Source organism: Aricia agestis, chromosome 17 (assembly GCF_905147365.1).
Source record: "Aricia agestis chromosome 17, ilAriAges1.1, whole genome shotgun sequence".
Taxonomy (NCBI): Eukaryota; Metazoa; Arthropoda; class Insecta; order Lepidoptera; family Lycaenidae; genus Aricia; species Aricia agestis.
In genome coordinates, this window is record NC_056422.1 from 8,776,296 (window position 1) to 8,803,789 (window position 27,494).

The following is a 27,494-nucleotide window of genomic DNA, read 5'->3' on the forward strand; positions in this document are numbered from 1 at the left end:
TAAGCTCCGCTCCGCTCCACTTCAGTGGAAACGCAGCCTTACGCGCCTGTGTGCTGGAGCCTTATAGGGGCTCTACAAGATGGGCCAGCGTAGTGGCCTATCTTGTAGACTCCTCTACAAGTGGCCGAACTACCGTCACTGCCCGACCGCGGTCGAGTGAAGACGTCGTATTACAATAGTAATAATAATTTACGAATTTTATTATATTTATTAAAGTAGACATTTTGAACGTCAATAGTTATTATGGAGTAGAGTAATGACCGAATGAGTAGTTATCGAGTTTCTTGAGCTACTTCAAGTTATTCAAGTAGAACCCTCAATATGGAATCCGAAAAACAGGGATCATAAACTCGTAACCTTGTAAACGACGCGTGCAATAAATAGAATAAAAAATAGTTTCTCCATCCCGTTTACAGTAGAAGAACTTAAAAAGAAGAGTAATAGCCTATTAACACAGTACAGAGATAATTTCAAAAAGATTAAAGAAACAACGAAATCGGGCTCAGGGGCAGATATGAAGTTTTTAAACTGTGCCGTAAAACATTTGAAACAAGTCTGGCAGGCATATTTGTGATCCTGTTTGCGCACGCAAAGTTTTCAAAAAGTTTGATCAAACTTTGAAGCACATGTCTGGCGCCGGCTTTATTGCTCCTCTTTTTATTTTTACCCTTTTTTGAAAGAAATCCGCAAATTATTATTATTGTAATACGCCGTCCTCACTCGACCGCGGTCGGGCAGCGACTGTAGTTCAGCCACGTGTAGAGGCGTACCGCCATCGCTGGGCCATCATCCTTTGATGTGCGGTCGAAAAACCGACACCGCCGCCATTCCACGGCCATCGCAGGCGCCATCGGCCATCCTACGCCACTACGTCCTCCCCACGCTGGCACATCGTGATGGGCCACTACGCCACACTGGCTCATCTTGTAGAGCCGCTATAACATTTAACATGACATTATCAAACCATAGAGTATGTATTAAACTTTTTTGTCTCTGACGTTGCCCGCGTTGACGAATAAATTCTGACGTATTCGTTTACTCAACTTTTGCCGTTTTTGCATTGTGAATACAATATTTTGAGTCATCATTTGTGTTATAAATACTCAGGAATAAAGCAAATCCAATAAGATGGGTTTAACAATTTCAAGTGTTTTCACCAGGCTCTTTGGAAAAAAACAAATGCGTATTTTAATGGGTACGTGAGTCGTGGAGTTGACAATGTTCGATTAGATTACGTAGATGTTTACACCACATTGTTACTATCAAAAGAATAATAGAAACTATAGTTTTTCTAAAACCTTTTACATTATTTAATGTGCTTCAACTGTTGTTTTCAGTTGGACTCGATGCCGCTGGCAAAACCACAATACTGTACAAGCTGAAGCTCGGTGAGATTGTGACGACGATACCGACAATAGGTTTCAATGTAGAAACCGTAGAGTACAAGAACATCAGCTTCACAGTTTGGGATGTCGGCGGCCAGGACAAAATCCGCCCACTGTGGCGCCACTACTACCAAAACACACAGGGACTTATCTTTGTTGTTGATTCAAGTGATACCAAGAGAATAGCAGAAGCCGAAAACGAACTAGCAAATATGGTGGGTATCAATCTTAAGCTATATGCCACATTGGCCGCGAGAACAATAGATTTCCAAGAATTTGTGATCGAAGGATTAATAACTATACTTAAACCATAAATCTCCTAGCAGCATCCTGCTGCCGCATAACAATTGAAAATCTATTGTGTCTGTGATTCCCATGATCGAGGTATTAATTTATTCTATTTTTCCTTTGAATTTAAGGCTCAATTTGTACACTAGGTTTTTAACTTAGAAAAAAAGTTATATAAATTTCTGCAATGTTTCTATATTACACATTCAAACATGCTATAAATATGTGTAATAATATTGTGTCGTTTGAGTATTCATAATACTATTTGTAATAACATTTCAGTTGAAAGAAGATGAGCTAAGAGATGCTGTAATCCTAGTTTTTGCTAACAAGCAGGATATGCCAAATGCCATGACAGCCGCTGAACTGACCAATGCCTTGAATCTAAATAACTTGAGGAACCGCCATGTAAGTACATAATATGTTACTGCTTATAAGTTATAATCCATACTTTAATATTATAAATGTGAAAGTGTGTCTGTCTGTCTGTAACCTCTTCACCCCCAAACTGCTTCGAAAGTCGATTTAGCTGAAATTTGGTACGTAGATAGTATGTCATCTAGTAGTGATATATACAAGAAGTGTAAATGGCATAAAAAAGAAATAAGTTTTTATTTTGTTGTTACATTTGCAAGCGACTCAGTTTAAATTGATACTGACTTTGTAAAGCTTAGAATTTGCCTGCAACTTTATAATAACAACATTTTCTATACCATACTGTAACTACATTTTACTGGAATAAAACTATCCTATGTCTTTTCCCAGGACACAAATATTGTCCATACCGTTAATTCAAAGTTCTTAGAGGTAACAGATAGAAACTCAACATGAATCATACTAATATTAGAACAGTTATGTAAACCTTCTTTCTGTGGTGAAATACAGAGTGTGTCCATGAGGAGCAGTATAATCATGGGCGCCGGCATGGGGGTGCCAGGTGGTGCACTTGCACACCTTGGGAATCTCGGGACAACAGAAATTATTGAAATAAAAATCTGTCTGTAATGTAACCCAAAGATAGTTTTGTAATGTTTCGGCACTAAATGTATTCTGTCGACGTAAATCTGAGACAGTCACTGTTGTTCGTAAAAAGTAAAAAGAAAAGAAAGAAAACTAAAATCTGCACCCCTTGGAAATTATTTCTGCCGGCGCCCATGAGTATAATATAGCCTTTTTGTTTCTGAAAAGCATTACATTTTGTTTTAAATTTGGTTAATCTTGTGTTATAATAGATCACGCAATTCAGTGTGCCTCTTGGCATAGGCCTCCTCCAGTGCTTTCCACTGAGCTCTGTCATCTGCGACTCTTGTCCAGTAAGGACCCAAAGTCAGGTGAATGTCATATCTCACTCACTCTGAGATGAGTGAGAGTGAGATGGAGAGATGAGTGAGGAGCAGTAATCAAGCACTATCATTTGTCTACTTGTTTACCTGCCTCATATAAAAAGGATATGAATACTCCATTTATGTTATAAAATCATATATTTCTGTTACAGTGGTACATCCAAGCAACATGTGCAACTCAAGGACAAGGATTATACGAAGGATTAGACTGGCTTTCAAATGAATTGGCTAAGAAGTGAAATTCATTCTAGCAAATAGAGAGAAGTAAAACATTCATTAAAATGACTAGAATGAAGACATGTTGTGAATGTTATATAATATTTATATTTAATCATATTATTTATAAACATTTTTCAGTATAACTCTGTTGTTAATGGTACTGAAAATGGCAACACTGTGGGCTTTGTGGGCAGAAACAATTGACAACTATGTCTTTGTAACAATATAAATTATAATCAAACAATTGTGTGCAAATTATGATAGCACCAATCAATATTTGACATTAGATATTAATTTCAAATGCATGATTGCCAATTGCTCTGCAGCCTCAAGTTTTCATTATTATAAAACTGTGACTGAATTTTGTTACGATTTGCAATATAATGTAAGAATTCAAGGACATTATCATTTCCAATATGCTAAACTTGTACACCAAAACAGATGTTCACTATATTGTTGATTGAACACCCACTCCATATCCATTATTAGAATTTAGAGTAAATGTAGATTTTTATATTGCATTTTAGATTGCAACATGTTATACTGTCATTTTAGTATATTTCCGAAGATATTTATCATTTACGATAGTTATTTCTAAATTCAATTGACTGGGGTGATTTTTATTATTTGCCTAGTAGAGTTGTAACTTTATCATACTTTATTCACTTCAAGGTTTTGTTAAAAATTTATAAGTAGCCCAAAAGTTCTTGTTATGGTAGCTCATTCCTTGAATGCGATGCCTTTTCGGAAGATCAGCTTACTTTATTTTGTGTTTAAGTTGTAGAATATAATAGCGTTTTATGCATAGACTTTATGATGATAGTAATAAAGTTTTCTATAAAAATATGAATACTTGTGTGAGCATTCCAAATTTTTTGTAAAAAGTATTTGTATCTTTATTATATTATCAAATAACTTATTCGTAAATCATTAGCAGACAGGTTGAATGCCCCAATAAATGAATTATTATAAAAATCATGAAATACACGAAATTATCATACAATTAGAATAAAACAAGTCTGCACAAATAATGAAGCATGAGTATTTATAAGGCATTATTTTCTTATTTAAATATTTTATTTTTTAATAGAAAAATAAAATAAAAAACATCAGAAGGAATTACATTTATGAATCACATACTTAAATAGCTTTTTTTCAAAGAAATTTCCTTGTTATTGTAGACAACCATAGAAAGTTGCCTCAAAATCTTCCAACTTGGTACTCCGATTCAATAAGGCTCACAAGTCCATTATCTGAGGACTGCAATAGTCTTTACTCCATCATAATAATGCGAAAAGAAAAATAGGAAGGTTGATAAATGATTTCCCACTTTTATGATTACTACATGGATTGTATCTGTTAACTAAAAAAAAACTTTTTTTTAGCTACCTTGAATTTATTTTCAACTAATAATAACTTCAATATAGTTTTTCTTGCTTGAGATAATAAATAGCTTAACCCTCTTACTAACAAAAATATTCAGTGTCTGATAAGTTGACATCAGTGATTGGACATAATATTGTCTCTTGACTCTCTTGGTATCTCATATTATGTAATTAGTAAGTGGGTTAAGGTTTAATTATTGTTGGTTGAGTAAATAGGTAATGATATTACATTAACCGCCGTACTCAGAGACATTTAATTATGATTAACCTTCAATTTAATGAAGAGTTTGACAGATAATGTATGTAGCTTATGTCAAAATTTTGAATTAACTATATTTGACTAATTAGTAGCTAATTAATGTTCCACTCTGAGTGCGGCAGTAAATACCTTAAGTTATCTTTTAAATTAAATTATCCCTAGGAAAAAAAAATAAGTTTTGTTCTTACTTAACATTGCATTTGAATACCACATTCAGTATAATGTTATTAATTAAAATGTATATAATGTTTTGGCCAAAAAGTTTTGTGTATGTGATTTCAACATGCTTTTAAATGTACTTTTTGCTTATTTTAAATAAGGGATATAGTGGCAAATAAATGTAAGTGTAAATAAAAAAGTTTTTTATTGAGTTAAATATCAACTGTGACTCCATACAGCTTTTCGTTTCTCAACAAAACTTTTTATGCCTTCTTGACCATCATTTATATTGATATTTTTAACCATTACTTCTTCTCCGAGTGAATAAGCCTCATCCACGCTAAGATTCATTTGTTTATAGTAGAATTCTTTGCCCAAAGATATAACACTGCGGCTCTTGATTTTTATCTGTTCAACTATTTTATTGACTTCATTGTCCAATTCATTTTCCTTCACAACCTTAGTTACAAGTCCACTATCATATGCCTCTTGTGCAGTTATTGGACTACCTATAACAAATATACACTGATATATTTTTTAGTAAAAGACCATTACGCTTAAGAGGATACAACAGCGGCTAGAGAAATGAAAAAAAAGTACGTGTAATATCTATAGCTGTCTCCCTTACCTCAAGCCTATACCGCAGAACGCGATAGAGACAACTGCAGAAAATCCAGAAAATCAACGATTCATTGTCCCCTGATTCCTTCTCCAAAACTTAACCGATTTAAGTACTTTTTTCATTAAAGATTAAAAAAAGGCTTGAGCTGTGTTCCTATGTTGTGCTTTTTTTGTATAATCTAGCCAAATCTGTTTTCTGGACGTTTGAACACAGTGGAAAATCTGGCCATTTTTTTGGGTTTTTGAACGTTCATATCTTATTTAATAATTAAATTATGAAAAAAAAGAAAACATAGGGACATTGTATTAGTGGCCGTAGATATCCAGGAAAAAAATTATAACTCTACTAGCATTATCCAGGGAGGAAACAGGGGACAACGTTTGTATGGAAAAAAGGGCGGTGTGGAATCCTCTTAAGTCTTAAAACCAGCGGGCAGCAGATCAGGAGCTGCGCGGCGCGTGACAATTTATAGATTTTTATGGACAGGCCCGAAAACCGAGTGGCATATCCATATAAACATAATATACATTGTAACGCGCCGCGCCGCTCTTTCCCCGCTGCCCAGTGGTTTCGAGACTTCAGCCTTATTGCGAATTTACGACATAAATATTAATTGGGTACCTGTTAACAACATGTGCATCGCCCTGGATTTTGGTACAGATCTGCCCACAGCAATTCCAGGTGTCGAGCAGAATATTCCAAAGTTTGCCCTGAATATTATACAAATTGCTATCTTATAACTTATAATACACGATTATAATACATAATATAATACATGATATACATTCATACGTGGGAGAGCCATGCTTCGGCACGGATGGGCCGGCTCGACCGGAGAAATACCACGTACTCACAGAAAATCGGCGTGAAACAGCGCTTGCGCTGTGTTTCGCCGAGTGAGTGAGTTTACCGGAGGCCCAAGCCCCTACTCTCACCTATTCCCTTCCCTTCCCATCCCTACCCTCACCTATTCCCTTTCCTTCCCATCCCTACCCTCACCTATTCCCTTCCCTTCCCATCCCTACCCTCCCCTATTTCCTCTTAAAAAGCCGGCAACGCACCTGCAGCTGATGCTGCGAGTGTCCATGGGCGACAAAAGTTGCTTTCCATCAGGTGACCCGTTTTCTCGTTTGCCCCCTCATTTCATAAAAAAAAATGAATTAATATTCTGATAGGATTTGACACTGTAGTCAATCGTAGTAATTCTGGTAAAATTTAAAACTGACCTACAATATACAAAATTTACAAAGTATTGGTTATGTATGTTGTTTTATCAAAATGATATTATCTTTATAAATATAGACAGACCCAGGAGTAGAGAACTTGCTACTTTTGGTGCATACAATAATGTCACAAGTGGCTACCAGTTGACATCCAGCCGCTGTAGCAAACCCATTCACCTGGAAATACATAATAAATACTAGTAAGTAAAAGACACGGTATTTAGTTTAAATTTTTATAAGCATTCAATAATAAATAAATAAAAATAAATAAAAAACTCTTTATTCAAACAAACAAAACAGATCAATTTACACACGTTACAAAAACAGAAATAGTTTGAATTGGCGGCCTTACTGCTGGAAGCAGTCTCTACCAGGCAACCATAAAATATAACTAAAAATAGTATTTTTATACCTTAGCAATAACAGGTACAGGACTTGTGATAATAGACTTCATCAGTTCTGTAGCCTTTTTAAATATTAACTTGTGATGATCTACACCAGTTGATGCTTGCTAGAAAAAAATGTAAATATGAAATAAGGTACTTTGAAAGAGTGCAAAACTGAATGGAATTCAAAATAATAATACTTATTATGTAAAAAAAAAACTTACTAATTCTTTCAAATTATGACCAGCAGAGAAAACATTGCCTTTAGCTGACAATACAATAGCTCTCAAAGAAATATCTTCTTTATTTTTGTTAATTTCTTCAATGAGGTGATTCATCATATCAAGAGACAAAGAATTTCTAAACAAACAAAAAATGTTATAACTACAATCGCTCAAGCCAAATTAAGTCTAAATGTAAAAAAAAAATTAAGTCAAAATCTAAAATATATGAACACAACCAACAAAATGAGGGAGATCGCAGGCGGCATGGCGCGCCATGCAGACTATGTGCGCCGCAGACTCGATCACACAAAAAGTGTGCCGTCTGCGATCTAGCGTATTGTAATAAAAAAGTGGAATTAGAATTGGTAATTTGGAGTATCATGAAATTAAATCCAAGCTAAATATGCTTTAAACAACATAGATTTACTTACTTAGTCTTTTCATGATTAAGTATTATTTCTCTACTTCCGTTCTCTTCATTAGTAATAAGTAATTGATCGTGTATGCTTCTGCATAAGCCGGTAAGTGGCCTTATTATTGATGGCCTCTGAAAATTTGAATGTTTATTAAGTCTCTACATAGGTCTTTACAATAAAATCTTTCACATTAAACAAAATATATTGTTTACCTTTATCAATGTGGAAAGCATTTTGTTCCTTTTTTATTATGATAATTTAAATTGTTACAAAATAATCTTAAGATTACTGTTTATTTTTGGGTGTATATTTTATTTACAAAAGATATCAAACAGGTTATCAAGTTTCTGATAAGAACAGCTGTAAAGTGTCAACTGTCAGAGCGTTGGGTTGCTATTAAAAAAAATTAGAATATTGAAAAGATTTGAAAACTAAAAAAACTTTATTTTTTTAAATAAAAAAACAACAAGTATTAGGTAGTAAGGGTACTATAAAAGTATTTTATTCACTTTTTTCGTCATATTCTAATTCAGAAATGTCGTCATCATAATAGTCCACTTGCTCATCTTCTGCCGTTATTAATCGTATCACAGTTCTGAAACAAAAACCACCATTTTGTGAAGGCTGCTTCTAAATTTTAAACATTACATGCCTAAAACGTGGGAGAGCCATGCTTCGGCACGAATGGGCCGGCTCGACCGGAGAAATACTACGTTTTCACAGAAAACCGGCGTGAAACAGCGCTTGCGCTGTGTTTCGCCGTACCCTATTCCCTTGTCTACCCTCCCCTATTCGGTGCGCTAGAGGCGTGGTTAAAGTTATGGTTATAGTTAAGGCTCATTTAACTTTAATCTTAACTTTGACCAGAGAATTTGACAGAAGGCGTTGCTGGTCCGACAAGGCTTTATAAGAACGTGGGCTGCTGGTAAAGGAGAACTGTCAAAAATGGCGTTTTTGTATGATGACAGCGTCGCGTTAGTTCCTTTTTTGCCACGTTCATCTATAGCCTTGTCGAGCTCAAGTTTATGGTTAAATATGGCGTCTTGATGGCGTTCATTTTTAACTTTAACCAAAGATTTGACATTTTGCATTGTAATTAAAGTTATAGTTAAAGTTACAGTTATAGTTAAAGTAAGTTGGTGCAACCCAACCTAATTGTATGTATTGCATAAAGTGCCTTTAGAATTAAAATGATTAATTAAAATGATTCGTACTTTTTTTTATTAAATTTTGACTAGTTTAATCATAAACCGCGATATACGCGAATTTCCCTCGCGTAAAGCGGTTATTACTGTATTTCTATACTAATTTTGTGAAGAGAACTCCTACACTTCATGTTTTTGAACATAGCAAGAACTTACTGTAGCACACGATCCTCAAAATTGTTCTGAGTCGTCAAGTTGCCAGCAATCTTTGATGCTAGCACTTGATCCAGCAAGCTGCGGCACTGGTACACCTTGATGGCTGTATCCTTCAGACATCGCACCTTTATCGACGATATCGATAGCAAGCAATAGTTTGGGTCTTCGGCTGAAAATTAAGCATGTCATAAAATCAAAATTATTTTAACTTTTATTACTTAATACAATACTTAATTTTTGTATATTATTTTTTTTTTAATTATTTGTAGTTTATTTTATAGGATTAAGAAAAATAAACATATGAAATACAAACACGTCATGATGGTAATGTGTATTACCATCATGACGTGTTACATAAGAATTGTCAATTTTTTTATAACTCCTATTATATTATAAAACTTCTCATGAAGTAAATTTCTCATACTCCAATTATTTATTTCTTCTGACCATACGTATTCATTAAAAATTTAAAACATAGTGTACATTCTAAGGGCCTAATTTCACCAACGTCTGTTAGTTTTAACAGCTTGTTGAAAAGTCTTCTCTTTCATTCATAAGAAAATCGAAAGAGGTAATAATACTAAGTCGAGCTTTTAACTTTAAAATTCGTTTGTGAAATCGAGTCTAAACAAATTATACATACCAAGATTAATCTTCAATTCCCCAAAGAAGAGTAGTGGTAGAGTATAAATTAAGGTAACATCGAACACATAGAGCTCAGCAGTTCTCTGTTTTAGCCAGTACACAAGCCAGTTAGCTCCGGGGTTGTCACATAACTTTACAATTGCCTTGGACTTGGGCGCTGACATCACACTACTGGGGTGCAACGCCAGCCTGCCGTCTTCGGGGCTATGCGCTATGATCCTTTTCTGTTTTGTTGGATTTCTACCGAGCCATCTAAAAATTAGATTGGAGAATGAAGCAAAGGTTCTGTGTAACTTAGTCTTTTCGCGTAAGGAGTGAGAATCCTTAACGGCTACCAAAGAATGATGAGGCCATATTCGTTTTTAATAAATAAATAAATGTGAATTTTATTTTTATATTCAAATTAGTAATTTTGTAAAGATGTAAAGATTTTATGGATATTATGTCTGGTAAGTTTAATTCAACAGATGGCGCTAGTGTTCCACTACCTTACAAACGCTGTTAATCATATCCGAAATATACACAAATATCCTTTAGCATTTTAGTCAGGTAAATAACATAATATTCTCTTACCTGACCGTCGCAATATTTGGATACAACGCAGCGGCAACTATCGCTTTGAAGAGACTAAGATTATCCGAGTTTCGGTTCTCCCAAGGCGATTTCACATCACCAGTATTCAAAAAGCCCATTTGCTTTAGATTATCTCCTAATTGTTTCTTCATATCTGATAATAATTCTAGTGTGTTGTTGGATAGGAAGTTGTCGTAAGCGAAGGAGCGTTTGTGTCGAGTGGGGCACTGCTCCCATTGTATGATGGCTTCTGACACAGCTATGTGGTCGCTCGGCTCGCCCAAATTAAAGTTGCGTTTGCATGCATCCGCTTGCGCCTCTTTACCTGGTAATAAAGAATGTCAATGAAGTCAAACAGAAAGTTTATAGTTTGGGAAAATATTTTTCAGTGGAAACATTCAAATAGAAGATTATTATTTAAACGAGCACATTATCTGCCGGCAACAGTTTGGTGTTAGTAGGTTTCTACTCTCCCTGTGACAACGAAACACCCTAAAACGTTAATTTTGAAAAGTAGTATTCCATCAGTACATTTATATTTCTTTAATGTTACTTTAATCATTCAATCTGTGCTTGTTTTCGGCATTGTGGTATCGCCAACCAATTTAACTTTAAATGACACACACCCTATTCTGTTTATATCGTTGCATCCCAAGTCCCAACCCTATGTTATAAATCAACCTAAGTACTAAAACTTAACATGCCTATGACTAGATTAAAGGGGTCTTTGAACCCCCAAACGGCGGCTACGCTGGCAGCGCGGTCTAAACATCCGAACAGAGCTCCGAACAGCACCAGTTTCCCCGCCGACGGGTGCACCGGCAGACGGGCCAAATGCCAGCCTAGTGGCGTCAGCGTCTCAGTCTCGTCTAGGGCACCGCATCTAGAATACATAAGTGCTTGTTCAGACACAGCGGGAAGTTTTAACCGCCCGCAGCTTATTGCACTCGGTTTCTACGCGGTTTCCGCTTTGTCTAAACTAGCCTACGAATAATAAAAACTAAGGAATCGTAACTCCCATACTATTACCGTTTTAAATTTGGTTCCTTCTGATCTGTCATATAACGTCATCCTAGTACCGCTCAAGGTCACCTAAATATTGCAAATGTATTGAAATGTGTACCTAAGGTACACTTTTTTGACAATTATTGTGGAGCATGTTTTTTGACGGAGTTACTTTTCCTTAGTTTTTATTATTCGCAGAAACTAGCACTAAAAGTTCAAATAAAGCCAATCTGGTTTATTGCCAATACTAGGTCAAAACATCAAGACTCCTTTGTAAGAAGCTAGTACTAACAAAGGAATTAGTCTTAATGTTCTTGAATGAATCTTAAAAATTTCATGATATTCAATTTAGAATATTGTTGAAGCCTTTGCCGCAAGTACCTAATAATTTGTTTATAAGCTCTTAATAATATCAGAATCATCTATGATTCTTCATTGTGTTTGCCGAATGCGCAAAACCGTACATAGCAGTACACACAAGTAATCATACATTTTCCTGCAATAAAAAGTATCTTATGTCGAAGGACTTTTTTATGCCTTTTATTGCCCATTGCCCATTGATTTTTTATGCCTTTTATTACAATCGTCCCAGTGTCAAAGCCTATTTGATGCAAACAAAAAAACAAAGTTTTACTTTTTAAAATAAAGTAATTAGGATAGATTCAAACTATACAGTTTGATTGTTATGTTACTTATACAAATGCATTTAAAACTAAAATTAGATGATGATGATGGATACATCAGACTTTTATTTCAAATACAAATATTTTATGTAAAAAAAAATCTTACTTCTGTAAATGACTAACCGCCCACTCTATAGTCTTAACGGCGGGCGAAGCTTGGACCTTGCTCAGCGCTTCCGCTGCTTGCCCTAATCTCAACCTCTTGATAGTTAGCACGGCTTCTAGTAAGTTACTCCTTTGCAGCTCCGGTGCGAGGCGTTCTTGGAGGTTTTCCGCTCGGTATGACGTCAGTAGGTGGTAGCAGATGCCTGGTTGACATCGTCCCGCGCGACCACGTCTATGAAAAAATAATTTTGAAAATCAGAGAGAAGAATTTTGAGAATCAGCGCAGTACTTTTTAAATATAAAGGGTGTAATTAAACCTTCCTGCCAAATTTTGATATATTGATCGTTGTTAAAAATGACTATAATAAACTAAAATAAAAAAATACACGTATTTTTTTATTTTAGTTTATTATAGTCACTCAGTACTAAAATGTTCAGAAATAGCTTCCGAAAGTTATCCTAAAAACACTACAATTAATGGACACGACGCGACGCGTCGCCCGCGCGTGACGTGCCCCCGCGTGCGCGCCTCATCCCCTCTCATTCCCCCGCGCCGCGAGTGACCATTCTGCAACGATTTTAAAATGGGATAAATTATGTCATTGAAAAAAAAATATAACACCCATTTTTTTTTGTTTAATGGACTCTGCTAATGATACCTAAGCACTGGAAAAAAATTGGCAGGAGGGTTTAATTGCACCCTGTAAAAAGGTTATATTATTGTGACATACTCCTAAGTCCTATTTCCTAGGCAAAGTAATTTAGGCAATATGCACACTTTACGAATGTGCGCCTTTGCGTAGGTAAAATATCAAAAGTTTCTGTTCAATCAATAATAGATATTTAAACAATATGAAAAAGATTTCATCGAATGCAGACTGGACAACGAATGGAAGAACTACGTATTATAGCGTGCATATGCGACGTACGTACATTTCTACAAACAAACTTAAATAATAGGGAAACATACCTCTGATGCAAGTTAGCTTTGGAAACCCACTGCACTTCAAGTGTCGATATATTCTGCTCCACGTTGAGTCCGTTTATTTTGATTTTAGCACAGTCCACAACATACACTATATCATCAATGGTTATAGACGTCTCGGCTATGTTCGTCGCTATTATAATCTTTCGAACTGACTCTGGGGGCCTCTCGAATATTCTATGCTGGTCTAGAGTAGCCAACTTCGAATGCAGAGGATATATCTCATAATACTGACTTGGAAAGCATCTACTTTCATCCATAAGTCTCATAAGCTTAGTTATTTCACCAATACCAGGTAAAAACACAAGTATCGCCCCAGGCTTGCCTTTGCAAATATGAATTAGGAGTTGCAATATTAAGTCTAAGTCTAGATCTTCTATCCTCGAATTCTGCAGAGTTTTGTAAACATCAAAGTCTAAGTTTTTCTTTTGAGATTCAAGCCAGTGACCTGAAATTATATTTCTTATTGAAACATTATTTACAAAATGGGAAAGTAATAAACAGCAATGAATAAGGCGCCCTAAGGCAAGAGGGGCGCCGTGAGTCGATCCACCGTCATTATCCATAACCACATAATATACTACAAAATAAAATTATAATATGAATTATTATACAAAGCAGGTAGATGATTATTTTTAACAAAAAATTTAAACCGACTTCCAGGGTAAAAACAATAATAATTTATAATGAACAAAAAAGTGTTAAATAATTCTAACCTTTTAATGTGCCTTATGCACAACTCTCCTAAACCTCAACTATTTCTATGTACACACCCTATACAACAAAACAAAAATTTTGAAAATCGGTTCACAAACGGCGGAGTAATCGTTGAACACACATTATTAATAATTAAAAAATAGTAATCGTTGAATACACATTTATTACATAAAAAAAGAAAAAAAAACATATCCACAGCCGAACATATAACCTCCTCGTTTTTGGAAGTCGGTTAATAAAATATTTGTTTATTATTATTTACTTGCTTATCCTAACTATAACTATTAAAGGTGTTTATTCATGTATATTTTTGTAATAGCTAGGTAGAGTAGGGCGCCGTTACAAAATATTGACTTGAAGCGCCGCAGGCTGAAAAAGATTGGGAACCCCTGGATTAAGGAGTTAATTAATATTTACTGAAAATAATCAAATGACTTATAAAATCATAAGTTACCTACAACATGACTTGCTTCATAAGTTTAAAGTGATAAAAAATAGGTTATGTCCATTTATGGAACTTGGTATAGCGGTGTTACAGATAATCACACTTTTGAATATGTAGTATTAGTATGATTTGCTTACTTATTTCAGCCCTGTATTTAATATCTTTCTCCATTTCATGTACATTGCCTTTTTTTCTATATTTCATCCATTTTGGCTGAGGGCCTCTCGGTCGGTCCTCCCTTGGTGAATACTTTGTGACTTTTAGAATGTCTTCTAGAAATATATCTTGGACTGGATAAGCCAAACCCTCTATATGCATTACAGGAGCATCGTCGAAATAAGCAGACAAGCTTCCCGCATCTAGTGTGGCACTCATCAGAATAAGTTTAAGATCCTTTCTTTTCTTTAATACCTAAAAATACAATTTTAAAGTTGTAGTGTCTTATTAGACTAGCAAATTGTAGTATACATATTATTATTTTTGTTGAAAAAAATATGTGTAATGCTAATGTGTAATGTTTGCAAATAACGATAATTTCTTCTTTTTTCAATTTTGCCATCCCTATGAATTAATCACTTCACTTCACTCCTAGTCTGAATAGAATATAATAAGACAAATCAAGGCATAATGAATCTATACTAATATTATAAAGCGGAAGAGTTTGTTTGTTTGTTTGAACGCGCTAATCTCAGGAACTACTGGTCCGATTTGAAAAATTCTTTCAGTGTTAGATAGTCCATTTATCGAGGAAGGCTATAGGCTATATTTTATCACGCTAAGACTAATAGGAGCGAAGAAATAGAGGAAAATGTGGAAAAAATGGGGGAAAATTATTTGAAATAGCTAATTTGAACGCGCTAATCTCAGGAACTCCTGGTCCGATTTGAACAATTCTTTCAGTGTTAGATAGCCGAGTTATTGAGGAAGGCTATAGTTTATATTTTATAACGCTAAGACTAATAGGAGCGAAGAAATAGAGGAAAATGTGGAAAGAACGGGGGAAATTATTTGAAAGGGCTTATCTCACGAACTACTAGAGCATTTTTTTGTTAATTGGATCAAATAAGAAGTAGACCACGTGAAGGATCATAGGCTTTTTTGTGGACTAATTTTTCTGTGAAATACCTAATTTACGCGGGCGAAGCCGCGCGGAACGTTTAGTAAATAATAAAGTGTTAAGTAACTTAAGACTCACTTGCTTAAGCATAAGCATTGACAAGTCAACATGGCTGTCCCTCTCGTGTACTTCGTCCAGTATTATATGGCTGTAATCTGTAAGACCCTGGTTCACTTCTAGAAGAGCTAGCAGAATACCAGTTGTGCAGTATACAATACTTCCTCGAGGTCTTTCTTCCACTCTAGAAAACATTAATATTCATTCTAATAACTTTAAAACATTTAGATTTTTGCATGCTGAAGCTGCAGGACATATTTAAGTCCTAATCAGTTTTGACCTTTGGTCACATAGGTACCATCGAGGTAGTTGATTCCTATGCAACTGACAGACCAACGTTATTTGGTCGAATATGTCAATTTAATGTTAATTGTGATCTGTCAGCTGGGTTTGACGTAACGCAACCAAACTACTTAGGTCCCCGATTTGCATAGGAATCAACTTCTCTGATAGTACATAATTTAAAATGATATACATGATACCTAGAAATTACATGATCTTAACATTTCATAAAAAGTTGTATGAAATTGATTCTTACATTACTCTTACCTAGCTTTATTCAGCTGACAGCTACAAATGTTTATTTCTTATACCATTTTTATAACTAGATGTTAACATTTCAGTACCTTTCCAGTCGAACAGCATAGCCTACAGACTTCTTAAGACTATTCCCTCTCTCCTTCCCAACTCTTATGGCCAAGGCAGAGGCAGCAATTCTCCTTGGCTGTGTCACCATTATCTTGACATGAGCTCCCCTATAATTACTGATAGCAACATCTAATATCACTTGAGGTACCTGAAAATATAGCCACAGAGCTGTTAAACTTTTATTAAGATACAAAACTTTGATTGCAAATTTGTTTGTAGCACAAGAACCAATATTTTGCAACTAATACATGCTCTTGCCCAGGACCTAAACAATTTCCATACCAAATTTCATCCCAATTGCTTGAGCAGTTTTAGTGTGAAGAGGTAACAGGAAGAAATACAGACACACAATCTAATTAAAAACTGGTATGGAATACAGACTAATATGGTTAGATAAAATATGAAACCAACCTGAGTAGACTTTCCACAGCCAGTTTCTCCACTTATAACTATGACTTGGTTCTTTTCAACTATATCAACAATTTCCTTTGCTTTCTTGTATGCTGGCAACATTTCTCTGAACTTTAGCATTTCTTTATAAGTTTTATTTTGTTTTATAGCTTCGAGTTCTTCGTAGAGGTCCACATTGATGAGCTCTGTTTCTTCAGTAGACTTGTTAATACTTGCGCCTTTTTGCAGACACTCTTCAAGTTTCTCACTAAAAGTTCCAGTGATTATGTCTTCATAACCATACTTGTAGTTATTCAAATGTTCCGAGTTCACTTTAGAACCATCATTGGCTTTAAATGTTTTTATTGGTGAAGCTTCAGTTTTGCTGGTACCTGGTTCCTCTTTCATTGGATCATTTGTAATCTCATTTTTTATCTGCATTTTTTCCAGTTTAATACCATGTTTACTGCCTTCAAAAATATCAACATCTACAATGTGTTTCAAACTGATTTTCTCCAGCTTGGCTATTTCTGATATAGTTATAAGATTGTCCTCCAAATCTATAAGCACATGCTTTGGGATGACGAAATTGATCTAGAACAAAAATAACAGTATTTTAGAACAGAGACCAACTTCAAAATTGTAAAATTAAAATTCCCTATCTCAATAAATTAAAAAAAGTTTGTGTGCTAAGGCTTATTTTAAGGTAACTGATTTTCTCAATGATAGCACACCTTGGGAAAAATAAGCTGACAGACCATATAAATCTTGGCTTCTATATAAATGTACCACATTTTTACTTACTTAGACTGGGTTGCACCAGAGACGTGGTTGAAGTTAAAGTTTAACTAAAGTTATTTTTATAGTTAAATATGGCGTCCTTTAGATTAACTTTAACCTTAACCTTTAACCGGAGAAATTCACGTATGAGTGGAGGTAAGGACGCCATATTTAACTTTAACCAAAGATTTGACATTTTGCACTGTAGATAAAGTTAAATTTACAGTTAAAGTTAGCTGGTGCAACCCAGTCTTACTTACATGCGTGTAAATTAGTTTAAACTATCATTGTTATTTTCCACCTTTTTGGTAAAAGGTGGCCCCGTGCGAGTTTCTTATGCCAGTTCTTCTCGGTGGGGTAGTTCCCGAACCGGTGTAGGGCTCATATAGACGCCATGTTCTAAAAGTGTTAACCTTGTTAACCTCTATTTTAGAAATAAATATTTTTGATTTGATTCAAAAACTACTGAACCAATTTTGATTAAACTTTCAGTATTCCCTAAGTTGAACAATACCTAGTACAACAAAAAAAATGACTTAGTTCCAGAGATATGGGAACACAAACAAAAACATACACTTGCAATTTAGCACATATTTTGTTCAGATGCTAATATAGACTAACATTTACAAAAACTGGGCAGTTCTGGAAATATTACAAACATATGGGTCAAATTAATAACCTCTTTTTTTGAAGTCAGTTAAAAAGGTGTTAAGTACGATATATTAGAAAATTTATTCGTTCTAACAGGCCGTTTTCAAACATCCACAATATATATATTTTATAACCCTGTATCTTCTTTCTGTCGATGTCGGCTTTACTACATGCTTATGATGGCTCATGCCTCATAGTACCCAGTATTTTTTAAATTTTACTAAGAGCGTGAGAAACATATTGGATAAAAAGGGTATAAAAACACTTACAATCTTCTCTTTGTTCTTTCTTTCACGACCGCGATCCCTAAAATACAGTCCAATTTCTTTTCCCTTCAATCCAGGCGGAATTCTTGATCTTTGTGAATTATTTTGTCTGTTGACCCTTGATCTTGGTTTCTTCCAGTGCTCACGGGACATACTGCTGCTATTTTCGTAACTTGATTATGAACAAGGATATTAGAAAATATCTTCAACATTCAGCTTATATTTATGCAAAATTTATGTTTTGATAATTATTGATTTTTAATTCTTCTTCTTCTTCTTATTATGACGGCCCATGTCATTTCACATCTGATTCCATTGCTTTTGTATAGTCTGTCAAAAAAGTCATGACAGGCGGGAAAATTTTCAAATGAAATAAAAAATAAGAGAACTTTATTCATTCGAGATAAAAATGTGCAAGGTGACAATGTTTAAAATGTAATAAGCGTTCTCTGTGAAAATACAAAGAAAAAAATACACCATATAAGACCATGCGCGCACGGGCAACTTAGTTGCTCGGCGATTTATTTGTCTCTTTCGAAAAAATAATTGCCATGTCGTCGGGGTGCGCGCACGAGAGCGACAGCAACCCGACTTTTTTCAGTTTTTTTCTTGACAGTCATCAACATGGATTTGGTCGAGACGGCTGCTGCAGTGGCCGTTGCACTCGCTATAAAAAACCGAAGAAAGCGTCGAAAAATAGAATAATTGGTGCATTCACTATGGAGCGATCGGCTGACTCTCGGGAAATTTTATACTAGTTTTATGAAATTGAGAGCATACCCAAAAAAAATTTTTAGTTACTTTAGACTGAGTGTCGAAAGTTTCGATGATCTGTGCAGAATCTTACTAGATTGGCAGTTTACGGCAGCAACGCGTTGCCACTTCGAAGATGTCTGCAGGCATATCTGACCTACATAATGACACAATAACAATATTATTATGAATTGACATTGTCTTTTGAGCTATCAAGTGGTTACGCATTTCTGAGAATATTTTGTAAGACGTTGCTATTGCTACTCTAGTATTTTAGAAACTCATTGCTGCAAGTACACACAAACTCACGCAGCGGCAGTCGAGTGGCAACTGGCCGATCGGCAGCTTTTTTGTTGCCCGTGCGCGCACTTGCATATAAACCAATAGGGAAGGAGACAGTTGCGTCGTGGGCTCTGGGCAACGAAAAAGTTGCCCAGAGTTGCGTCGCTACGTGCGCGCACTTTCATACTAGCACCTAGACTTCATCAAGAGACAAATAAATCGCCGAGCAACTAAGTTGCCCGTGCGCGCATACCCTAAGCGTGATTTCTTGACGCACTATAAAGTCTGATTCAAGTTTCAACTGTCAAACGTCAAATATGAATTAATGTCATTAATTCTATGTCGGTCAAATGTATAATAAAAGTTAAAAATTGAATTATTACTATGAATAATACCGTACTAAAATATATTATAAGAAAATCATTGCTATTAATCATTATTTATGTATGAAAAATCAAGTACATTTATTTCTATTTTGTGAAACATTTCAAAATAAGTATGTATGATTGCTAGAGATGAGAAAGAAAAACACTTACAAGATGGTTTATAAAATATTATAATTACTGTGCACATACTTTTTATAAGTAATTACTAATTACACTTGAACCAAACAATCAACACGTTCACATCATGTTCGTGAAAAAAGTAAGCACTACTATACTTTCTTGTCTTACTGCACATAGATTTTGTTTACTTACTTTAAGTAAAAACACTTTGCTTTTTAGGACTTTTGGTCATTACTGTGCAGGGGGCGAAAGAAGAAAATAGTCACTTTAGTTTTGATATTGTTATTTCTACTAAATGCAATGTTCTATGTAAGCATTGAATTATACAATACGATCAAGAAAAGAACTAACAATTCTTGGATGGACAGGTAATTTTAATTAATTTTTATATTTTATTTACAGTCAACTTTTAGAGTCTTGCTTGTCCATGATTCAGGGCTGGGTTTAAATTTTTATGAGTATAGGCCACTTTTATTTTGCCACCCCTATGTATGAACTCTGACGCTATCCCAGGATGCTACTGCCTCCCCCTAGGACTCCATAGGACTCTGCCGCCCATAGGCCATGGCCTATACATGCCTATACATAAATCCAGAACTGCCATGATCGATAGTTATTTGTGTTTATTTTCCACCTTAATTTCTCTTAAATTTTCACCAAGCTTTAAATCAATTTTTATTAAAAATGCAGTTATTGTTTCAATAATAATTGTATAGATGGTTTGTAAGTTTTTTTGTAAGACACTTTTTGTAAAATTACTGTTATACCAGAGTATGCACATGGCATGGCTTGTGTAAGCCATAATTTCAACAATTGCCTTATTGTTTCAGCTTACGCTATGACCCAGATTCATATGTGGATAGCAGTGGTATGAGGGTCATAGTTGGACATTATGTAGGGGGAAACTCTGGCGGCAATCTCTCAGCTGGTAAGTGGTTGACTCAAGGGCGTCGCCAGCCGATGGCATAGGGGGAGGGGCAAGTTGACTTTACCTACTACAATTCATACTTTTCTCATTCTCTATAAATGAGAAAAGTTGGTATGAATTGTAGGTAAAGTCGACAGCACATGAAACTTTTAACTTGTACTACGAGCCTTATATCTATGATCTACAGCAATTGTACTAACAAGATTATCTTAGTACTATATACGTATATATTCTGTGACAGTACAGAGTCCAATGTGTAGCTACACGAGCACAAGCTCTTGAATAGGTATGCAATAAAAAACTTGTAAACAAGTTATAATAACATTTATTAGAAAAATAGAATAAAAAGGAGTTTGAATTTGAATAAGTGTACAGCGACCAGCGTACAGCATATTTTTTAATATTATTTAATATTATAGTTGTCGTTGTTTGCATTATATTTGGCAACTTTTTTAGAATCTGTAGGGGGGGGGGGGGGGGCAGCTGCCCCTCCCTGCCCCCCCTTGGCAATGCCCTTGGGTTGACTATTTAATAGCTCTTCTATTCAAAATTGTAAAAAAGTAATAAACTTAGTAGATGTAACCTGCCACTTTTTTCAGTGAATATTGGACTTTTGGTTCTACTTCAAAAAAAAAATCTTATATCTTGAACTTATACATAATGTGCAATATTTTAAACTACATTACTTTAGTGGCATGAGTTAGTTCAGATACAATGATTTAGCATACATACAGATACATGGTAATTAAAATAATGAGTCCCATAATTTAATAAAAATGTGTACATGTTAGGCTTATAATGTGTATATATAGCCTTTTGTCATTTGTACCTCTTGTCATTTGGACTTTAGAAATTTTACATATTTAATAAAAACATTTTACAGAGACAATAAACTCTAACAACTACAATCCCATCAAGGGAGCAGGAGAGGGAGGGAGGCCTGTTCAGATGTCTCAGAGGGAGATAATCACGGCGAGGGAGCTATACTCCCTGCACTCCTACAATATACTAGTGAGCGACAAAATATCCATTAACAGAAGTCTTCCAGATATGAGAAGTGAGAGGTATGTGAATTACTGATAAGTTTTTTTTTTTTTATTACCGCTTATTTCTTGAAGTACTAGAAAATGCCCGCAACTCCGTTGTCAAAATTTGTTTATCGCGCGGGAACCATACATTTTTCCGGGATGAAAAGTTTCGTATGTCCTTTCCCAGGACCCAAAGTATCTCCATACCATAAAGTTAATATACCTAGCGGAATAGAGAAACAAAGGCCTGAGCAAGCGAGATGTCACTATCAGTAACACTGCATGGTAAAAAGAGTGTGATTCATGACAGCAAAACTCTTTCGGTCGTTGTCGTCCAGTCGGCACTTATCGACACGTTGACAATTTAATCTCATAGAATTCATGTTCAATCATGCTTGTGTAAGTGTATATGTACACAGTCATATTTTACACACAGATGTAAACCAATTTCGGTTTCGTTTGACAGCTCGAGATTGTTGCTCTATTCCGCTAGGTATATTAACTTTATGCTCCATACCAAACAACAAAAACGGTTCCGCGGTTTGGACGTGAAAAGGTAACAGATAGACATACACGCTTTCGCATTTACAGAAAATAACTAAACAAGGTTAACTTGACTTTGTCTGACATATGAGAATAGTAAGAACCTAGAAGATGACAAACATAGACCTTTGTTAGTTAATCTTGTGTAAATCTTTATTATTAAGAGGGTGAAAGCTTTATATAATGTAAACATGTACTAGTCAGACTCGTGCACGAAGGGCTCCATACCGTTATAGAGCGAAAGTAGGGAAACAATTGTGTTTTTTGTATCGGAGCCCCTCTTAATTGTTTCTTTCATTTTAATTTTACTATTAAATATTAAAGTACAAATATAATTCAGGATTTTATGAAAATTTCAGATGTCTTTATGTTGCCATTATGGATTACGACTTACGAGCCAAAAAGGCCAAAAAAATCATGTTTGTTGTATGGGAGCCCCCTTAAAATATTAACTTTATTTTGTTTTAGTATTTGTTGTTATAGCGACACCAGACAATCTGTGAAAATTTCAGAAGTCTAGCTATAGCGGTTCTTGAGATACAGCCAGACAGATGGACAGACATCGAAGTCTCAGTTATTATAGGTTTTTACCCTTTGGATACGGAACCTTAAAAAGAGTGAAACAATAATGATTGTTATTACCATAAAACTATGCTCTGCACTAGATGGCCTTTAAAAGATAACATCAATGGTTTCAAACTATGGATAGTCAACATTTTTAATTAAGTTAATTAAAATTCAATGTTATTAACCCAAAATACAAAACAAAGAGACAAATCTGATAATATTGTAATTGCTATGAATATTATGTTAAACAATATACTCATACTACAACATACTTACTACCAGAGAATTTGATTTTAAGGCAAATAGATGATATAGGTCTGCCACGTTTATACGTAGGAGAGCCATGCTTCGGCATGAATGGGCCGGCTCGACCGGATAAATATCACGTTCTCACAGAAAACCGGCGTGAAACAGCGCTTGCGCTGTGTTTCGCCGAGTGAGTGAGTTTACCGGAGGCCCAATCCCCTACCCTATTCCCTTTCCTACCCTCCCCTTCCCTACCCTCCCCTATTACCCTATTCCCTCTTAAAAGGCCGGCAACGCACATGCAGCTCTTCTGATGCTGCGAGTGTCCATGGGCGACGGAAGTTGCTTTCCATCAGGTGACCCGTTTGCTCGTATGCCCCCTTATTTCTTAAAAAAAAAAAAACTATTTTATGACTCAATTGATTGTTATAATTTTTAAATATATTTTTCAGTTGTAAAAATGTAGTGTATGAGATAGAGAACCTGCCCACTGCCAGCGTAATAATTGTCTTCCATAACGAGGCCTGGTCTACACTCATGAGAACTGTGATGTCTGCTATATTAAGATCACCACCAGTATTGTTAAAAGAGGTAACATATTAAAAAAAATATTATGTATTTTTATTGAGTTTAAATAATGTTCCTATTTCCAAAATTCCTCAATGATCTTTGCATATTTGTTGTTATAAGCTTACTAACGGCCATTCCCAATATTCAATCTATCTCTGGTTTGACATACAACCGATCGCAGCTAACATTGAATTGACATAAAATATATGTCTCTAATGTCTAATGTGAGTTATTCCTATCTCTAGTAGGACAAAACCAGAGATAGATCAAATATTGGGAACGGCCGTTAAAAGTCCTACTCTGTACTAAGTTCTTACTAAGCAATTCAGCTAATAAAGCCAGGTATAACATTGTTGCTGCCTTATTTACTGTGTTTGAAAATTATTCTAAAAAAACAGTATTTGAATATTTTTTTTTTTAATTTTCAGATTATTTTAGTAGATGACGCTAGCGATAGGAAGTATTTAGGTAAGGAGTTGGAGGATGCTGTATCTGGATTGGACAAGGTGCAGATAATCCGGAGTGCGAACAGGACGGGGCTGGTCGGAGCGAGACTGATGGGTGCTAGAGCCGCCACGGGCAATGTGCTAGTGTTCCTGGATGCACATTGTGAAGTGAGTATTTAATTTATAGATCAATCACAATTTTTAGATCGTTTGGTAAAACTGTAAGAGCCAATAGGCGCATGTGTACTACCGGCGCGGCGTAGGCTTGACTAACGTAGCCAGACGAAACTGAAAAAAAAATGTCATCTGCCTAAAAACGTGTTGTGTGTAAAAAAAAATTAAGACTCACCTGATCACTGGATCAACCAATAGCGTGTGCGCAAACGCCCGCCTGTGGAGGAGTGAGCGACTCTTCGCCCCACTAAAGAGATCTAAAAACCGAATTAAGTTTTACCAAGTGTAAATTATTGTATTTTTGTAAATGTGGTAATCCACTTTTGCAGGTCACAACAGGATGGTTGGAACCTCTTCTAGATAGGGCCGGTAGCGACGACGTTTTCATATGCCCTCATATCGACCTACTGTCGGACGATACCCTAGCTTACACCAAAAGCATAGATGCCCACTGGGGCGCGTTCAGTTGGAGACTGCATTTCCGGTGGCTGATGCCGAGCAACGAAGTGTTAATGATCAAAGCCAAGAACCCTTCGAAATCGTACCCTACCCCTGCTATGGCTGGGGGATTATTTGCCGTAAGGAAGAGCCTCTTCTGGCGATTGGGAGGTTACGACGAAGGCATGGTGATATGGGGGGCGGAAAACTTGGAGCTCTCCTGGCGAGCTTGGCAGTGTGGAGCCAGAGTGGAAATAACGTCGTGCTCTCGAGTGGGGCATATATTCAGACGACACAGTCCATATAAATACCCTGGAGGGGTTGCCAAGGTATTAAACTCCAATTTGGCCCGCGCAGCCACCGTTTGGATGGACGAGTGGGCGGAATTTTTCTTCAAATTCAACCCCTCAGTTGGCAACATCAGGGACAAACAAAACGTGGCGGAGCGATACGAGATAAGAAAGAATTTGAAGTGTAAAAGTTTCAAGTGGTATTTAGAAAACGTATGGCCCCAACACTTCTTTCCGACGGACGAGAGGTGGTTCGGAAGGATTAAGAATGAGAAAGGCAGTTGCTTGGGTGTGGCTTCAAGTACCCCAGGCTTAGGTGGCCCCGCCTCCGGAGTGGGGTGCGGCGGAGACTTAGACCTAGAGAGGCTGGTCGTTTACACCCCCGAAGGCAAAATCATGGCCGACGAAGGGTTATGTCTCGAGCAGGGGAACGGGCGAGCCGTTTGGAAGAGTTGCAGCGACAGTAAGAAGCAAATATGGGAGCAAAGTGGTCCAAGACTGAAGACGGTGGACGGGTTGTGTTTGAGTGTTGTGTTGAATGAGAGTAAGGACGGTATTGGAGATCCGTTGACATCGAAGCGTTGTATGAATGATGACAAGCAGATTTGGCATTTCGAACGTGTGCCGTGGCGGTAATAGACAATAGTGATACATATCATAGTACAATTTTTTAAATGCCTAGACTCTATAGGACTGTGGATGCGCCGTATAAAGGCCGTGCGCACGACAGTCCGTCGACCGCCATTTGTATTCCTAGGTCTTTGTTACAACTACCGAGTATAGTGGTCAAACAGTGTTCTTGGTCAATCAAATTGTCTGAGAGCACTGTCTGGCTACTGTACTCGGTAGGTGCAATCAGGCCCTATCTTCGACCTTATCATACGCAAAATATGTTTACACAATGTTTTGTGGAAGCTCTTTTTTCTCGTTTTTTATGTTGAAAATATTCTGTTTTGTGTATGTTATAAATTAGAATCATAGTAAAAGGAGGGGAAGTAAGTTATCTTCATACAAAGGCACCGCGCGCGGCTTGTACGTGTGCGCCATAGTATCAATGCGTCGCCACGTACGGCACACAACAAAATCTCGGCCAGTTTTATAAGGCTGGTACCGCCGTACTTACTTCCCCTCCTTTTACTATGTTAGAATCGATTATCAGAATGAAAATAGGCGACGAAAACTTTTGTCGCCTGTCTGTGCGATGTCAAAAGTAATGAGAAATGTAACATTATATTTTATTATATCATGTTGCACAAGCGCAGATTCGAAATATCGATCTTCGTAAAGGTCTTCCTAGAATAAAATCCCCTTTCTGGATTACTAAAAACTAAAAAGTAAGATTTGTAAAATCAAATTCGGCATAGAAGTAGGTAAAACGTACTATATCTTCAAGATGTGATATTTACATATTATTAGTTTTGTAGTCTATTGAACAAATTTTTAATTATCAGCTATATCAATATATAATAGAAAGTATTAAAACATTACTCGAATATAATATAAATCTTTTAAAACGAGGAATTGAATTGCAATTGATTGAACAGTTTTAAGGATATTTTTTGTTTTAAACATTTTTGATGTATTATAATTTAAAGTGACTAATTTTTTAGTACAAATTACAAAATCACTGAAATCATGACTCATATTGTGTTATTATTAGGTTTATATTATTTTATCAGTACCTATATTGATTTTTACTAGAATGTTCGATGCAATGATAAAAGGTTTTTGAATCCGTTATCAATATTAGACTGATGTTTCATGATAAGCATATATTGTAGTATGTAATCTTGGAGTATTTATATTTATAAATATATATATATATATATATATTAATAAATATTCGAATCATAACATATTATAAATAGCAAACAAACAATTTTGTTTGTTTGCTATTTATAATATGTTATGATTCGAATATTTTTATTAGCAATCAAAATTAACCAGTTAAATGTGAGCCAGTAGGCACAATAGTTCCCTTCATATGTTGCTTAATTAGAGATATTTATTTTATAATGACGAAATCGATGAGTACAATATTTTATAGTATTTTATAAAACCAATTTTACACTGATTTAAAGTAGTTAGGAAAATAATGTTGTGTGTAACAGTAACAAGCACAATGGATTTGAATACAATGTCTTAGTACAACACATACTAAATATTGTGATCCATACCATTATAGTATAACATAATATTATGTATAATAAAAGTAAATGGTCGCTGTTTAAATCATTTGTCCTGACCCACAAATATTTTGTTTGTTAAATTTTGAATGCGGTTTTGTTCTAAATCATCTAAAGAACATAACTGCATTCATAACTAAATAGGTATTTTTTTGTACGTTAGTACACGAATGTTTAACAGCGTCCGAATATTGTATTAA

At 35.6% G+C, this 27,494-nt stretch overlaps 4 protein-coding genes across 5 annotated transcripts; 2 read left to right on the forward strand and 2 right to left on the reverse strand.

Moving 5' to 3' along the window:
* Window positions 1-1,008: 1,008 nt before the first annotated feature.
* LOC121735156 (ADP-ribosylation factor 2) lies at window positions 1,009-4,316 on the forward strand. Its single transcript, XM_042125832.1, has 4 exons — window positions 1,009-1,195; window positions 1,338-1,600; window positions 1,956-2,081; window positions 3,169-4,316. Exons 1-4 carry the CDS (start codon window positions 1,129-1,131, stop codon window positions 3,253-3,255), a joined length of 543 nt encoding a protein of 180 aa, XP_041981766.1. The 5' UTR covers window positions 1,009-1,128; the 3' UTR covers window positions 3,256-4,316.
* Window positions 4,317-5,226: 910 nt separating this feature from the next.
* LOC121735155 (enoyl-CoA hydratase domain-containing protein 3, mitochondrial) lies at window positions 5,227-8,259 on the reverse strand. Its single transcript, XM_042125831.1, has 7 exons — window positions 8,122-8,259; window positions 7,925-8,040; window positions 7,494-7,629; window positions 7,296-7,394; window positions 6,969-7,060; window positions 6,282-6,370; window positions 5,227-5,547 (listed from the first exon to the last, which is right to left on the reverse strand). Exons 1-7 carry the CDS (start codon window positions 8,140-8,142, stop codon window positions 5,258-5,260), a joined length of 843 nt encoding a protein of 280 aa, XP_041981765.1. The 5' UTR covers window positions 8,143-8,259; the 3' UTR covers window positions 5,227-5,257.
* Window positions 8,260-8,383: 124 nt separating this feature from the next.
* LOC121735294 (ATP-dependent DNA/RNA helicase DHX36-like) lies at window positions 8,384-18,576 on the reverse strand. 2 transcript variants are annotated; one of them, XM_042126072.1, is made up of 12 exons: window positions 18,341-18,576; window positions 16,662-17,234; window positions 16,229-16,398; window positions 15,624-15,786; window positions 14,566-14,839; window positions 13,252-13,714; window positions 12,283-12,513; window positions 11,193-11,371; window positions 10,489-10,813; window positions 9,914-10,167; window positions 9,271-9,439; window positions 8,384-8,504 (listed from the first exon to the last, which is right to left on the reverse strand). In XM_042126072.1, the coding sequence occupies exons 1-12, from the start codon at window positions 18,488-18,490 to the stop codon at window positions 8,411-8,413; spliced, it is 3,045 nt and encodes a 1,014-aa protein (XP_041982006.1). In that variant the 5' UTR covers window positions 18,491-18,576; the 3' UTR covers window positions 8,384-8,410. The 2 variants fall into 2 exon arrangements, with proteins under 2 accessions (XP_041982006.1, XP_041982004.1); XM_042126070.1 differs by having other exon boundaries at window positions 9,911-10,167.
* A 1,260-nt stretch (window positions 18,577-19,836) lies between these two features.
* On the forward strand, window positions 19,837-26,075 carry LOC121735295 (polypeptide N-acetylgalactosaminyltransferase 3-like). The gene is made up of 7 exons (XM_042126073.1): window positions 19,837-20,017; window positions 20,098-20,246; window positions 20,709-20,806; window positions 21,690-21,870; window positions 23,643-23,781; window positions 24,189-24,374; window positions 24,710-26,075. Exons 1-7 carry the CDS (start codon window positions 20,003-20,005, stop codon window positions 25,742-25,744), a joined length of 1,803 nt encoding a protein of 600 aa, XP_041982007.1. The 5' UTR covers window positions 19,837-20,002; the 3' UTR covers window positions 25,745-26,075.
* Window positions 26,076-27,494: the final 1,419 nt, after the last annotated feature.

Coding starts and splice junctions, on each gene's coding strand:
- LOC121735156 (XM_042125832.1), top strand. CDS start 1,129: ATGGGTTTAACAATTTCAAGTGTTTTCACCAGGCTCTTTGGAAAAAAA. Junction 1,196..1,337: donor ACAAATGCGTATTTTAATGG/GTACGTGAGTCG, acceptor TGTTGTTTTCAG/TTGGACTCGATGCCGCTGGC. Junction 1,601..1,955: donor AAAACGAACTAGCAAATATG/GTGGGTATCAAT, acceptor ATAACATTTCAG/TTGAAAGAAGATGAGCTAAG.
- LOC121735155 (XM_042125831.1), bottom strand. CDS start 8,142: ATGCTTTCCACATTGATAAAG. Junction 6,371..6,968: donor AGCAAGTTCTCTACTCCTGG/GTCTGTCTATAT, acceptor TATAATATTCAG/GGCAAACTTTGGAATATTCT. Junction 5,548..6,281: donor GATGCACATGTTGTTAACAG/GTACCCAATTAA, acceptor TATTTGTTATAG/GTAGTCCAATAACTGCACAA.
- LOC121735294 (XM_042126070.1), bottom strand. CDS start 18,490: ATGTCCCGTGAGCACTGGAAGAAACCAAGATCAAGGGTCAACAGACAA. Junction 11,372..12,282: donor GCGGTTAGTCATTTACAGAA/GTAAGATTTTTT, acceptor TATGTATTCTAG/ATGCGGTGCCCTAGACGAGA. Junction 8,505..9,270: donor TTTGAGGATCGTGTGCTACA/GTAAGTTCTTGC, acceptor TTTTTGTTTCAG/AACTGTGATACGATTAATAA.
- LOC121735295 (XM_042126073.1), top strand. Junction 20,247..20,708: donor AACAATTCTTGGATGGACAG/GTAATTTTAATT, acceptor TTATTGTTTCAG/CTTACGCTATGACCCAGATT. Junction 20,807..21,689: donor TGGCGGCAATCTCTCAGCTG/GTAAGTGGTTGA, acceptor AACATTTTACAG/AGACAATAAACTCTAACAAC.